This window comes from Vipera ursinii (assembly GCF_947247035.1).
Source record: "Vipera ursinii genome assembly, chromosome: 3".
Classification (NCBI taxonomy): domain Eukaryota; kingdom Metazoa; phylum Chordata; class Lepidosauria; order Squamata; family Viperidae; genus Vipera; species Vipera ursinii.
The window spans coordinates 140,088,171-140,103,074 of NC_139516.1; the positions used below are offsets into that span (position 1 = coordinate 140,088,171).

The following is a 14,904-nucleotide window of genomic DNA, read 5'->3' on the forward strand; positions in this document are numbered from 1 at the left end:
ACATGCCTGCTTATTAGGGCTTTCACACCTCTCCCAAGTGGCATTATTACAAAGTCAGCTTATTGCCCCCAATAATCTGGGTCCTCATTTTACCTACCTCGGAAGGATGGAAGGCTGAGTCAACCTTGAGCCTGGTGGGATGCGAACCTGCACTAATTTCAGGCAGCTGGTGTTACTTAAGGAGGCATTAGCCCACTGCTCCACCAAGGCTTATTGGTTGACCTTGGGTGTATTTTCAAAAAAAAAACCAAAAAAACCCCCAAACCCTTATTTGGGGTTGTCGGAGCGTTTGTAAAATCTTCGTAGAAAAGAGGCAGGGATCGCCCCTGGTCTGCCATGGCACACGTGAAGAAATGCCCAGATAGATGGGTTCGCTCGACTGCATTACTAGCGCCAATACCCGTTTTTGAAAAAGATGGTGTGATATGACTCGAAGCACTTAATGAGAAGGCAGGCTTTATTTTTTTTTAAAAAAAATGTATGTATGATTGGACTGGATGGTTTTGAGACTGCAGTCAAATTTATGTAGATAGAACTAAATCACATTGAGTTAAGTGCCAGGTATGAACTGTTGATCATTTAGATGGCCGTAGATTGTAAGTGCTATCTATTATGAATCTGTGAGGCTTTTACTATTCTTATGGCAAGGTATTTTTAGGGCCATGGTGGATTGAATTACACAGCATGAGTTTAAATATTTGGGGGGGGTGTAGTTCGTGCATCACCATAGAAAAGAATAGCAGCTCTGTGATTTCAGCTGATTTTGATAAATTTGAATTTTATACACACATACAAACACAATACCTTCACCTTTGTCACAGACCTTTCAATTCAGAAACAAGTTTGAGAGAGACTCTGAGAACTAATTTTAGGTGGTCACTATATGAACTTGCTATGGAGCCTTGTTCTAAGTCATAATGTGTTTGGTTTTATCTTAGCCTGCTTCACGAGTCCAGCCGGTTGTGATTTAGTAAACAAACTAGGAGTAAACATAAGTGTTATTGATGGTGATAATCAAGTTGGTGTTGAGTCTTAATGAGTCGACCCCAACTTGATTACCACCATCAAGTTGGTAGATTTTCTTCATGATGATGTGTCCTTTATCTGGTCTTCCAGGTCTTCTAATGGTGTACCTGTTACCACTGTAATCATGTCCATAAATCATGCTGTTGGGTTGGTCTCATTTTCTTTCCATCATTCTCAGCATTATGGATTACTCAAGAGAGCTTGGTCATATGTAATACGCCCAAAATGTGATAATTTGACCCTGGTCATTTATGCTACAAGTGAGAACTCTGAATCGAGTTGATTATTTATTTTCTTGACTATCCCTGATATTTTCAGGAGTCTTTGGTGACATCAAAGTTCAAAAGTGTCAACATCGTAGTGCAGTATGTAAAACCAGCTCTGAGTTCTGACACCGCTGGAGTTGTTCTGGTTCATCTTGCCATTTGCAATTTGATAGAAACCAAAAAGTCATAGCTAAAGAAGCAGCAGGTTTTTAAGAATCTATATTAAACCATTGGCAAAATAAAGATATTGTTAATACACTTTATTGATTTTAGTTCTTACTCTTTCTGAGACAACCTCCTGAAATATCAATGCAGGAACATGTTTTAGAATACTGTGGTGGTATAATTAATGCTGAGATATTGAATTAGATAATAGAAGTTTCATTGAAAATGTATGTGTTGTATATATTGCTTATGGCTTCAGATTGTGAGACGATGTTCGGACAGTATTCAGTAAATCCTGCTCAACTCAATATAAGAATAGTAAGAAATGTTTCCATGCAAATGCCTCCATCTTTTCAATCTTTAGTACCAATATAGTGCTATTTAATTCAGCTACATTGGCAAGGCCACACCTAGTCAACCTTAGGTGATTTTAAAAAATGTTAAGTCATTTCTAGTTTGTACTGGAAGAAATCTACACTGGGAAGTCAACAACATATCACATTAGGTGGCAAGTGTCTAATAACATTGAGTCAGGAAAGACTTTATGTAAATGATGCCATGTAAATGCTTTTAAGGAACACAATAGCTATCAAGAAATGCATCACTGTACAAAGTAAAGTAAAATATTTTAAGCACCTCCGCAGTTTAGAGAGAGGACAGCATTTTGTGATTTTATTGAAAAGCTTCCATAAATACACAACTTCATGCACACAAACATCTGCAGCAGCCAGGATTACTCTCTTGCTAGAATTTTTGCAAATGTCTTTGTTTCTGTTATTCTGAATAGTAATTTTAGTTTTTATTTCAGTCACATTAATAAAAATAAGGAGTGTCTGAGTCTTTGCAAATACACTAAACCATAATGTTATTTCTTTAGTTTTCCTTTAGACATTTTTTTCTAAGCCAATAATATGTGGATTGCCATATGTTGTGATTTATTTAGCAAACTAAATCAGCTCAATACCTGATACTGATAAGGTATTGGGATCACATTTTTACAATACTATACATGTGACTTGGCTAATTTAAAGGCAATGTAGGACCAGCCAACTCACCTCCTTCGTTCTGTTAATTGAAAAACTACTGTGTAAAATCTAATTAGCAAAATACAGGCTTTAAATATACTGCTTACTAAAACTGCTCATATAAATATTTATTTGCCAGTATAACAGGTACTAAATTTTCAGAGTCAGTTTTAATATTGTATAAGAAGAATGAACTAATTTAGTATTATATTATGAAAAGACATTTTTCTTAAGGAAAGGGTAGAGATCATATATATGTTGAACTTATGTGGTATTTATTTCTTTTGTTCTTTTTTAAGCATCTAAAGAGGAGATTTGATACCATTTGATTTTTCAGCAGCATACAATTATCAATTATTTTGTGAAGCAGTCATGTGACAACTTATGAGATGGCTGACTTGGTAATGTGATAGATTCTTAGTTTGATTTTACAGTTTTTTAAGCTTTTTATTAGGTTAATATAGAGGTTAGTGATAGCTAAGATTTTATTCTTAAGTACTTACTTTTTTAAATACTGAGGACTCTTTTTATTAATAATTTAGGTTATCTAAATTAGGGATGCCATCAGGCAGATTCACTGTTCAGCTTGTTTTATAGCTTGTAATACAGGTAATCCTTGCCTTACAACAGTTTGTTTAGTTACTGTTCAGAGTTACAACAGCTCTGAAAAAAGTGGCTTATGATCATTTTTTTCAGACTTATAAAGACTGTCTCAGCACTCCCATGATCACACGATCAAAATTCAGACACTTGGCACCTGACTCATATTTATGACAGTTGCAATGACCTAGGGTCATGTGAGCACTTTTTGTGACTTTCTGACAAGTAAAGTCAATGGGAAGCCATGTTCATTTAATAACTGTGTTACTAACTTAACCACTGCAGTGATTCACTTAACAACTGTGGCAAGAAAGGTGGTAAAATGAGCAACTGAAATTTTGGGACTCAGTTGTGGCCATAAGTCAAGGAACACCTGTAATGTATGAACACAGTGACTTTTCGCATATCACCAAAGAATCTTGGAGCTCTCTGCTTGGTTCGGTATTATCTGTATATAGAACATATGCTTAGAATAAAAGACAGCAGAATTTCTTGCTGATCTTTCCCCGTTGTTTTGCATGGCAGAACTATCCTTCAGTGGCTATCTTTGCTTTGATGTGGACATCGACAACAGCAGAAGTTTATATGTAGGCTCACCCAATTGCTCCCCTGCTTGTCCATCAGATTTTAAGTAAAATTTGGTAAAAGCCTTCTGACAAATGTTAAGTTTAGCTTTTAGCTAAAATTATATTCATGACATATTGTAATGTTATTTGCTAAGACCACTAAGAAATAAAGTAACAAGAAAGATGAAGAAAAGAGGGTTAGAAAAATTAGCCAAATTTTCTTGTTTCCCCCTGCTGTAAAAGCTTGTGCTTAACAGAAAAATGGTTCACTAAATTAACACAATTGATTAAGTTTACATAACATATTAATTAGTCCATAGGTTTAACTTCATGGGCTAAATTCTGTTGGCTAATTTTGGGAACCAGAATGTTGTGTTTATACACCCTATTCATTGTTTCTCATTTTTTGCTCCCTTCTCTTGCTCTCTTCACTGATGATTGTATAAATTGTTTAGCTGTTGGTCATAATTAACTGATCTTATTAATGGTTCACCACTAATTACAATTGAAGGACTCAAAAAAGTATTTCACAGTGGGAACTCCAAAACTTTCTCCTTTGAACAAAAAAAATTCATTTGTTATCTTAATAAAATAGAGTATATTTATATTCATTAGACATGCTTCATATTTTCCTTTCACTGTAAATGAGGAAATGATTGCAGCTCATAAAACAAACGAGGTAGAAACCAGAGGACTTGATGTATAATTGCTCCAAGAGGTGGAGCAGTTATCCTGTGTAATTTGCTTGTCAATGAAACAGTACTTCAAAACTGTGATTAGGTAAAACTGTAAATATATTGGCACTTACATGACTTTAATCTTGAACAAAAATAATGCCAGATGCAAAAACGTTTAGCTTTTAGCAAAGTACACCAAGGGTTTAATGTTAAGTTAGTAGAATTAAAACTTAATTAATAGCAATTAAAAACTAACTATTTTTCTGCATTCTTTAATTCTTACTACCAAAGACCAATAAAAAGGCTGATATTAGAAGCCATTTCTTAAGCTTGCATAATTTAAAGACAAGTCTTTATTTAAACACATTACAACATAGTATTTCAACAGTTATTTTAGACAATTATAGGACTGCCACACCCATATAAGACTCATTCTTTTTGGCTGTTACTACATAATCATCTTCTGCAACTAACTTTTAATTTTATAACAACTTGCATCTGTACTGCAACATAAAATAAGTGAGGGAAAGCTGGAATTCTTCCCAAGTTTTGAATAATACTTCTGTTCCATATAACCAGAGAAAGAGAGCTTAAAGTAGAAGAGTCTGCAACATTCTGAAATTCTGTCCAAGTGTTTGATCATTAAGGAATTCACCCATTTCCTTATACATTAACCTTTACACAAACGTTTAAGCTTGCAGATTTTTTTCCAAGTCAGTTATCATAAGTCACATGAAAATCAGCCTCTAGTGAGCAGTAACTAACTCAGCTGACAAAATGTTATTCATCTTGTGATGACAGAGGTAAATAATAGTCATAGTAAAAGACTAGCAGTTGATGGAGTACTGTATTCTTTCTATTCAGGAAAAAATATAAATATTACAACTGCCGTCTCCTGATAGTTTGAAGTGGGCTACTGGCAGAATACTTGTGTGTTCATTCTTAGGGAAATAGCAGTCTGTAGCAATTTTGTTCTCTGTACACAGAGAAGAGAAAAACAGTACAACCTGAAATGTGATCCTTCAGCATTTTGATTGAATTAATTAATATCAATGTAAGTTAGGATATTATCCAATTTGAGGTACATTAAAATAGAATAACAGAGTCGGAAGGGACCTTGGAGGTCTTCTAGTCCAACCCTCTGCTCAGGCAGGAAACCCTATACCATTTCAGACAAATGGTTGTCCAGTCTCTTAAAAAGTTCCAGTGTTTAGAGCATTCACAACTTCTGGAGGCAAGTTGTACAACTGGTTAATTGTTCTAACTGTCAGAAAAGGTCTCCTTAGTTCTAGGTTGCTTCTCTGCTTGATTAGTTTCCATCCATTGCTTCTTGTCATGGCCTCAGGTGCTTTCGAGAATAGCTTGACTCCCTCTTCTTTGTGGCAACCCCTTAGATATTGGAACACTGCTATCATGTCACCCCTTGCCCTTCTTTTCATTAAAGTAGACATCCCCAATTCCAGCAACTGTTCTTTATATGTTTTAGCCCAGGGGTGTCAAACTGTCGGCCCGTGGGCCAGACACGTCATCCAGAAGCCATGCCCACCCTGTTGCCGGCAATGGCAAAATAGTCCTGATATGTCTCGCGACATCACATGATGTCGTGAATTTGACATGTCCGTTTTAGCCTCCAGTGACCTAATCATCTTTGTTGTTCTTCTCTGCACGCTTTCTAGAGTTTCATCAGCTTTTTAAAATCGTGACCAAAACTGATGCAGTATTCCAAGTGTGGCCTTACCAAGACGCTTCATGTACGTAATCTTGATTTTATCCCTCTGTTAATGCAGCCTAGCAGTGTGATGGCTTTTTTTTTGGCAGCTGCAGCACACTGCTGGCTCATATTTAAGTGATTGTCCACTACAAGATCCCTCTCACAGTTACCACTACTGAGCGAGGTACCACCTATATTGTACCTCTTCATTTGGTTTTTCTTGCCTAAATATAGAACCTTACTTTTTCCATCATTGAATTTCATTGTTAGATAGTGCCCAATGTTCAAGTCTGTCAAGATCCTTCTCTATCTTAAGTCTGTCTTCTGGTGTGTTGGCTGTTCCTGCCAGCTTGGTGTCATCTGCAAATTTGATGAGTTCCCCATCTATCCCCTCGTCCAAATCATTGATGAAGATGTTGAAGAGTACTGGGCCTAAAACAGTCCTTGGGGTATCACACTGCATACTTCCCTCCATTAGATGCATTTCCATTGAGGACTACACGTTGAGTGCAGTTGGTCAGCCAGTTACAAATCCATCTGGGGGTGATGCTGTCTAACCCACGTTTTTCTATCTTATCAAGTAGTAGGTTGTGGTCTACTTTATCAAATGCCTTATTGAAGTCCAAGTAAATTATATCCACAGCATTCCTCTGGTCCACTAATTTTGTCACCTTGTCAAAGTGTACACTAAGATTTGTCTGGCATAATCTGTTTTTGACAAACCCATGTTGGTTTTTGGTCATGACTTTGTTTTCCTCTAGGTGTTCGCTGATTCATTGCTTGATTATCTTTTCTAGAATCTTTCCAAGTATTGAGGTCAGGCTGATGGGTCTGTAGTTTCTTGGATCTTTTTTTTTAAGATGGGAACTACATCAGCTCTTTTCCAGTCCTCTGGTAGTTCCCCAGTTCAGTGGTTTTGAGATCACGTCTGCCAGTTCCTTCAGAACCTTGGGGTCTAATCCATCTGGTCCTGGTGATTTAAACTCATCCAGGGTGGACAGGTGATCACGTACCATTTTCTTGCCTATTTTCAATTGTGCTTTCTAATCTCTTTTTTACAGTACTGTTGTTGTTTTTTGGACTGTTTTTCCCTTTGTGTAAAAGCTCCTTATAGAATGTGTACCTAAGGTCACCTCAAAAAGTTAAGACCACTAGAATAAAGTAAAATAACTTATGAGGCAAAAGAGGGGGAGAGAAAGCCTTTCCAGAATTACATTGATATTATGCTGGATCTTTTGGGGTATGAATTTAGCATTCTTCCTATGGAACCTGGTATAATGGAAATAATCTCCACATATTAGAAGCTGTAAATTTATTCCAAGAACAATGTTTTTAATAGACCAATAACAGTTCATTTCGCACAATCCAATACTTCCACTTGATTATCTTCTTAAATAAAATGTTCCATTGGGCAATTGCTTAGAACATTCAGCTCTGATCTATATCAAACCTGTAACATGTTGGCACATTATTCAGTCTGCTAATTTTGATTGTGTAGAAGTCTGAACTGGTAAATTGCTTGAGTCCAGAGTTAATATAGAGATTAAAAATAAATAGCAGTTCATATTAAAAAGTGTAAAAAGTGTTTAAGATCACACATCAATGTACACATACTTGTTACTTGCAATTCCTAAACCCAGCACTTTACCTAGGATCTTGTGGCATTATAACAGGGTAGGTCAGCACTTCCTTATTTGTTCGGAAACACATCCTTTTGACTCTGAATCCAAAATACTGCACTCCCATATAAAATATATCCATTTTACTGCTCGATGTTGGAAAAGAGATAGACCTACCCACTAATTCTATATCTTATTTTGAAAGAAGGGTTATCATGATAGGAACTATTAATAAGTGGTAATAGACAACGGTCCATTGCAAAGTCATTCAGAGTTTTGACCTTGGGATTGAATCGAAGCTTTAAAATCAGAAAATGCCACCTAAAAGGTAGCTATGGAATGCTGCTTTATTTTTAATTATACTGTATGTTGGGGATTCTACAATTGATCTCCCTTCTCAAATCTTCTCTGTTGTTCAGCAATTGTTTTTTTCTTTTCCAATCTATTCGTGTAATTTTTAGAATAGATTTTTGTACATACAAAAATATGGGGGTCATATTCATTGGGTAGGTTCACTGCCCAAAGCGATGACACCAAAATGTATTTGTTCTGCGTGCAATGCAATGCTATAGTGTTTGAACTGGAATCAGGATTTTTTTGAATTTTGTCTCTCCATCTCATAGTAATCAGTCTTATGGGCAAAGTTACAGAGCTACCAGTTTGTTTGTCTTTCAGGTCCATGTTGCTATGCATGCATACAAGTTCTGCTCATTGATAGCTTTTGGACTACTGTGATAACATCCTTGTTTTTTTTAATTGAAATTTGGTATAAAATACAAATAGAAACAAAAGTCAGGAAAAGATGAAAGAAAAAAGAGAAGAGGTGCAAAAAAGAAAAAAGTTGTGATTCCTGACTTTGCAGTAGAATACCAAAAAAAGACTTACACCCTCAACCTTCTGCTTTACATTTCTAACTATTTCAGACCATTTGTATTACAACAAAATCAATCTAGCCACCAATACCTTAAAGCAAAGTTTCATTTTTTTCAGTTTTGAGCACAAAGTCCAGGAGCGGTTTCCAAACAAGCAAAACTAGATAGATTCTTCTCTTTACTTAAAACGGTCAGTTTTGTCATCTCTGCCAACACCATCACCTTTACCATCCATTCTTCCATTGTGGGAATTACTGTGTCTATCCATCTTTGTATATAAGCTCTTTATCCATCAACCTAAAAAGAGCTACTTTGATGGCATCTTAAAATTGCCGTAAATTTCTGCATTCCAGATTTGGTCTCCGAGCAAGATTTCTTTAGTACTTGCCTCTTTATTGCACACTGCATTAGAAGAAACTTCTCTGCTTCTCTTTATGTTAGAGTTCTGCTCTTCACAGTAGTAGATCGTCATTAGCTAAAGGATCTGATTTGGCTTTGATGTTTCCCATCTGTTGTAGAATTTGTTTCATCAAAGGACATGCGACCATTGACCATTCTTTCTGGTTTTAATCTGTCAGATTGCAAGGAGAATCACATCTAATTAATTTTTGGTAGCATTAGATATGATCTGACTAATGGTGCTCTATGTTGGCTATTTTTGAGGGGGGGAATCAGTATAAAAATGCTAGCTTTTTTCTTCAGTTTCTTGTCAATCAGATGTAGTTGTCCTTTTTGGCTCTTTCAGAATTCTCATTGGTTGCATTTTTTTCCAGCCGTTTATGATATTGCTTTTCTGTTGCTTTCACAAGTTGTGCTGGGTAATTTTCATAACCTTTTGGTTGTTGCTTTAGCTTGCAGTTCAGCTCACACAGTTCAGTCATATCAAATTTATTTTCTCCTTTGAAAGAAATTTTCTTTCTTAATTGTGCTCTAATTTTAATTTGCTGGCAATTAAAATGACTTTTTCCAGTCATTTCTGAATTTTTATGACTGCAGCCTTTCTTTTTTATAAGTCGTTTATAGCGATATGTCGCAACACATCACATGACGTCGCGAGTTTGACACCCGTGGCTTATGTGTACTGCCAATATTGAGTTAGTGCTATACTTGTGATAAATTTTGCATCTTTGCATAGTATGTAAGCTGATCACTGCTTTCATTTCCTAGTTAGGGGAATGTCAGGTCCAGTAATTTCCCTGCTAGTTTCTCAAAGTACTGCAGGTGTTTGTCATCTACTTCTTTACAATAAAGATTGCTAATTGTTTGTCATAGTCATTTTGCTTCTCATTTGAGAAAATGCCCATAAACTTTTCACCCACTCTACACGAGCCTACTTAAGCATGTCGATACCCTTTGATTAATATTTTGTAGGCCAGTTGAGCTAGTTGTTGTTTAAGTTCTTCACAAAAGCATTGGTTTGACCTTTGTCCAAATTACTTTAAGGAACATAACATGGAATGATGAAGAGTTGGTTATTCCGCCTTTTGTTTTTAATTTGAGGGTTGTAAGACATTTGCAAACTATTTGTACTGACTGTATGTTTTGTACATGTTGGCTGGCAACAATGATACCAAGGGTCCACCATTATGTGGGGTTTAGCATATGGCTATTATTATCCCATCTGGATAATATAAATTAATGCTCTTGTTTTGCTGAGACCAGTGATGTCATAGTTTAATTTTATGACTTCTTCAAAGAAGTGGCTTTGGCATGCAACCCTGAATCCACTCTTTAATGGTATAGAAGGGAATTTGGAATTTGGTCGGGGTGTCCCTTTAAACCCATATTTTTGTTCTACAATCCCATTAGAACTTGAAGAAATTAGTGTCCTCCAAAATACTATTCTTTGTCTCCCTTGGCTCACCTTTGAAACTCCCTCTTGTTTGTTTTTTTTTCTTAGCAACAAAGATGGATGGTTTCCTCCTTGTAGCTTACTGATCCAGGGGGAGATACAGCTCTGAAGTTTCAGTTGTAGGATGTTTCTGACTGCCCCATGGACGAGTTGACATCAGCATTTTTGCATATAGTTTTATTATGTTTAAAAGGCTAATGTGAAAAGAAACTGTCTCATACATTGACATATAAATATGTGTATTTGAGAAAAAAGCTCAGTATAATATGGCTCTTAGAATGGACACAAAGATTTAGATATGTTGGGAAAAGGAGAGTTGATCTTTAACTAAAGCATCACAATAAATTCAGCAATGCTTAAATAGAATTACTAATCTGACAAAAGTCACATAAGTCATCTCAAGGAAATGGCCAGTGAATCAAAAATGAAGAGAAATCTATTTTCTCATAGCAGAATACTACCAGGAAGAAACTGGTGAAAAATTTCAAAGTAATATCTAGCTGTAACCAGGAAGATGTGACCTCTGTAATTATGTTGTTAAGTAAATTAAAAGTTTATTTGGTGACTCTACTGTAAAAGTTGTTAATAAGTTTCCAAATTTTTAAATTTATTGTTTATTATGCCAATATATTGGTCACTGACCAAAAGAGCCAAAGGTTATGAAAAGAATACAAGAGTACAAATATCTAATTAAAAAAAACTATTTGCACCTGAAACTAAACATACCCAAAGCACAGTCAGATCCAGTAACGTCTCACTATTAATTCTATGGCACAAAATGTAGCCATCATTCTGGAAACCTCTTGGTCCCGGTACTTTGGAAAGTAGTGCACAATTATTTTGGGAGATTGATTTGAGAAGTTTCTGATAAGAAGAAAAATTAGCTCTATCTTCCACTGGTGATAAATAATTCATTTCATAAGTACATGCGCTATGGTCTTGACTTAAGAATCTGAACAATATTGGCAAGGAATGCCATTAAAATTTCCCAGCAGTGCCATCACTGGAAATGGATCCAAGCCTGCCAGTGTAGGCTATACAACGGGACAAATAGGTAATAAAAGTTGTTAGGGATGGTAAAGAGAAGATGCAACAGTTTATTATAGGAGAAATATGAAATGTTAATTCTGTCTCTGGATATGGAGGTTAAAAGTTTTCTGCTTGAGTGCTCTCCTGGCTTCATCCAGACATTGCATAATACAAATTGTGGGTGGAGGGGTGTTGAGTCCATAATAAACCAAGCCCACTGTTATTTCTTGGCACCAGGACACTAGTGTCAATACTAATTGAGCTAAAGATTCACCTCTAAAGATCTGCTTAAATCAGTATTTCATACAAACTCATTTCTATATTCTAAAGGTCTACTCTAGGCTATGGTTTAATCCTCCTATAAATGTCATGCTTTGAATTGTGTTTCATGTTTAAATTGTTATTGTTGAACCTTTATAAAACATTTAATTACGTGCTTGCCCAAATATGCCTGTACCTCAATAACTTGTAAATATATAATTTCTTTTTGAGTTTATTTTGCTCACTTTTATAGATGTGTACCAAGCCTACATCACAGTTTCTTTAACATGTTTTTTTCTCAATAAATTGGCACAAATGGCAATTAGAAACATCTCCAATATTACTTTTGTTAAATATTGGTATGATAATTCCTACATATCACAAACATATCACCTGGAAACTAACAACCATCATTCTAGGTTTGACTTAACTCTATTGGGATAAACATCCATTTTTATTTTGCACACACACACACACACACACACACACCCCTTGAAAAATGACCCAAAATGCCTTGGAAATTTATATTTTTCCCATTTTTAAGGTTTATAGGAGAGCTTTAAGATAGGGTAGGAGTAGTTTGCCTCCTAGAAGCCTCCTATTCTCAACTTTTTTGTTGTGATTCAGTTACCTCCAACTCTTCCCAACGAACTAGGCATCATCTGCTAGGAATGTTTGTCCGTAGCTATTTATTGACGTGGTTGTAAACATGTACTTGTGTCATAGTATCGATGTCTACCTTGTCTTCTGTCTGATAGACCCTGCTTTGATTGTGTTCAATTATTCCAAGCATCTGGGTATTAAAAAAATAAAGTTTCAGGAGAACTTCTGCATGTGAAAATAATTGTTTATTAAATTACTAAAGAGGTGGAGTTCATCTAACACCTGTTTGGATTTACCAACTGTATTGAGTTAAACATGGAAAGAGTTGCAATCAAGACAGTATTTCCAATCTATTTTACATTATGCATTAGTGAATTTTGAAAAAGAAAAATATCCCTTGTTTTATTGCCTCAGTATCCAAAAATAGATAATTCTGTAAATAGAAAAATAGAAATAGAAACAAAAAAGAGCAACAATGCATATTTTTAAAGTTCAGTTCTTGAAATTTTTTTTTAGAATAAAATTCGTTGTAGGTTGTGGAAAAAGTTATATACATGTAGTTTTACATGTAGTTTTATTTTTTTAAAAAAAAAAAAATATTTCCCTTCATTTTTTTTTCTTTAGATCGAGCTGGAAGCATTAGCACTCTTGATTCCTTGGATTTTGCAAGATATTCAGATGATGGAAATAGGGAGACTGATGAGCGAGTAGCTGGTGAGTAAAATTTCAGATAAGATGCCAAGTAGGTATTGCACAAACCATGCTTCCTGGTGAATGTCTATTTATATTAAAAGATTGTAAATCACACACTTTCTAATGTGTTATAAATTAAATTTATAGATTATTGTCTAGCAACAGATTATTGAATGGATGGCTACATTGTTAACATCTCATTTTTCTCTCTTCACTTTAAAATAGAGTTCATTTATACAAATTATTTTCTTGCATGATTTTTCCATCACGGTACTCGTCGCAAACCAGTGGTAGTACAAGTGTTCTTGAGAAGCTCAAGTTCTTTTAAATAATGAAACTTTTCAATTTACTTTATTTTACTATGAATAGATTCTTATCCATTAGGAAAGCATCGTAAAAATGTACTGATGTGTATTAAATTCTTTGTGGTGAGATTAAGAAAACCGGAAAATATATGCAAATTACTTCTTTATTATAAATATGAGCGACTCTAATACAACAATGGAAAACAAAAGTCATTATAATGCTTTTTTGCATTTTTGTGTTGATTGGCCAGATTTGCAATGATAAGGAAATACATTCGATCCTGTAATATATTAGTGGTTATAAACATGATGGAACATTCCATTTATGCAAGTCTGCTACCATTCATATCCAGTAGTTGTAAGACAGCTAAAATCACTTTCTAGAGAGATACATAAAGCCCCATCCATAATCTTACGCATTCTGAAGCTTCCTTTTTAAAGGAATTGCAAAGCCCTAATAACTAGAGGTGAGAAGGGAAATGAGAAGAATGTTGTTGTTGTTGTTTCATTTATTTAATAGTAATCTTCAGTTGGAGATTGGTATTGCCTGGAAAAGAGTATTTTGTTAAAAGGAGAATTGTCAGAGCATCATTGTTTTCCATCCTTCTCAAATCCAGACTGAGATTAGCAAATAATAGCAAAGAAAACAGTGGATATATGGGTGGATAACCTAACTTTGGGGAAGGCAAAAAGGTCTTTCTTTGTTGCTGTAGTTTTTTCTTTTGCTAGATTTGTGTTTCTTCGCTGGGTCTGTATGCATAGATCAGTGTTCGTTCTCTCTCTCTCTCTCTCTCTCTCTCTCTCTCTCTCTCTCTCTCTCTTGTTGTTTATTTTTCCTTATTCACTTCTCTCTTTGAATTTATCTTTTCTTTTTCTGTTCCCCTCCACCAGCTCTACATATGACATGCTGGTATCATTTTGTGATGGTGCATATAGCACTCTCAAAATTCCATTGGGCCCAAAATTTTGGATATCCTTTTGCTAATGTGATATTTGAATGTAGCCATTGCGGATTAGCCCTCTTGGAAGACTTTAGTGATTTATCTTTTGCAAATCATGTTAAAAACTGCAACACTTTTCAAACATAACATTGCATTTGTTAAGTTTCCATAATAAAAAATATGTGTTGATTATACGGTTATTCCCAGAGCTAGTGAACCTTCAGAGTGCACTACAAAATGACAGCTGCTGCAAATACTGTCGACAGAGGTAGAACCTCTGAAAGGGGAATTCTTGTTTGAATTCTGAATAGGTAGCTGTCTCTTTTAGTAAATGCAGTTTAATACTGTAGCCTTAGAAGAGTAACAAGTAAAAGTCTCTTGCATATTTATGTGCTATGGATACTTACGTAACAATTATAAAAAAATAGGTGCCTGATGGGATCTACAAAAGAGGAAACTGGGAAAAAGCTAGGGCCTTAGGACAGTTCATTATAATATGCTTATAAAGGCTGCCTGAATCACAGTCTTAACACATTTATTACAACAAACATTTTAGGGTGGGTATGCTTCTTTATATCATTTTCTTAAAGTGAACGTGGGAATAAGAGAATTAAGTATTTGTTTAGTTCTATATCAAGTTGAACTCTGTTCGGATTTAATTTGGGCCAAATATAATTACTTAATTCTGGATCA

At 35.2% G+C, this 14,904-nt stretch overlaps 1 protein-coding gene across 4 annotated transcripts in view; it reads left to right on the forward strand.

Annotated features, from left to right (window-relative positions):
* RELCH (RAB11 binding and LisH domain, coiled-coil and HEAT repeat containing) overlaps window positions 1–14,904 on the forward strand; it is a 62,083-nt gene that overhangs the window by 1,073 nt on the left and 46,106 nt on the right. For all 4 annotated transcript variants that reach the window (XR_014492074.1, XM_083359131.1, XM_083359132.1 and 1 more), the window contains exon 2: window positions 12,897–12,986. Coding sequence is in view for 3 of the 4 variants with exons in the window: in XM_083359131.1 (XP_083215257.1) it covers window positions 12,897–12,986 (90 nt within the window). In the remaining variant the exon portion in view is untranslated. The remainder of the gene's footprint in view (window positions 1–12,896; window positions 12,987–14,904) is intronic.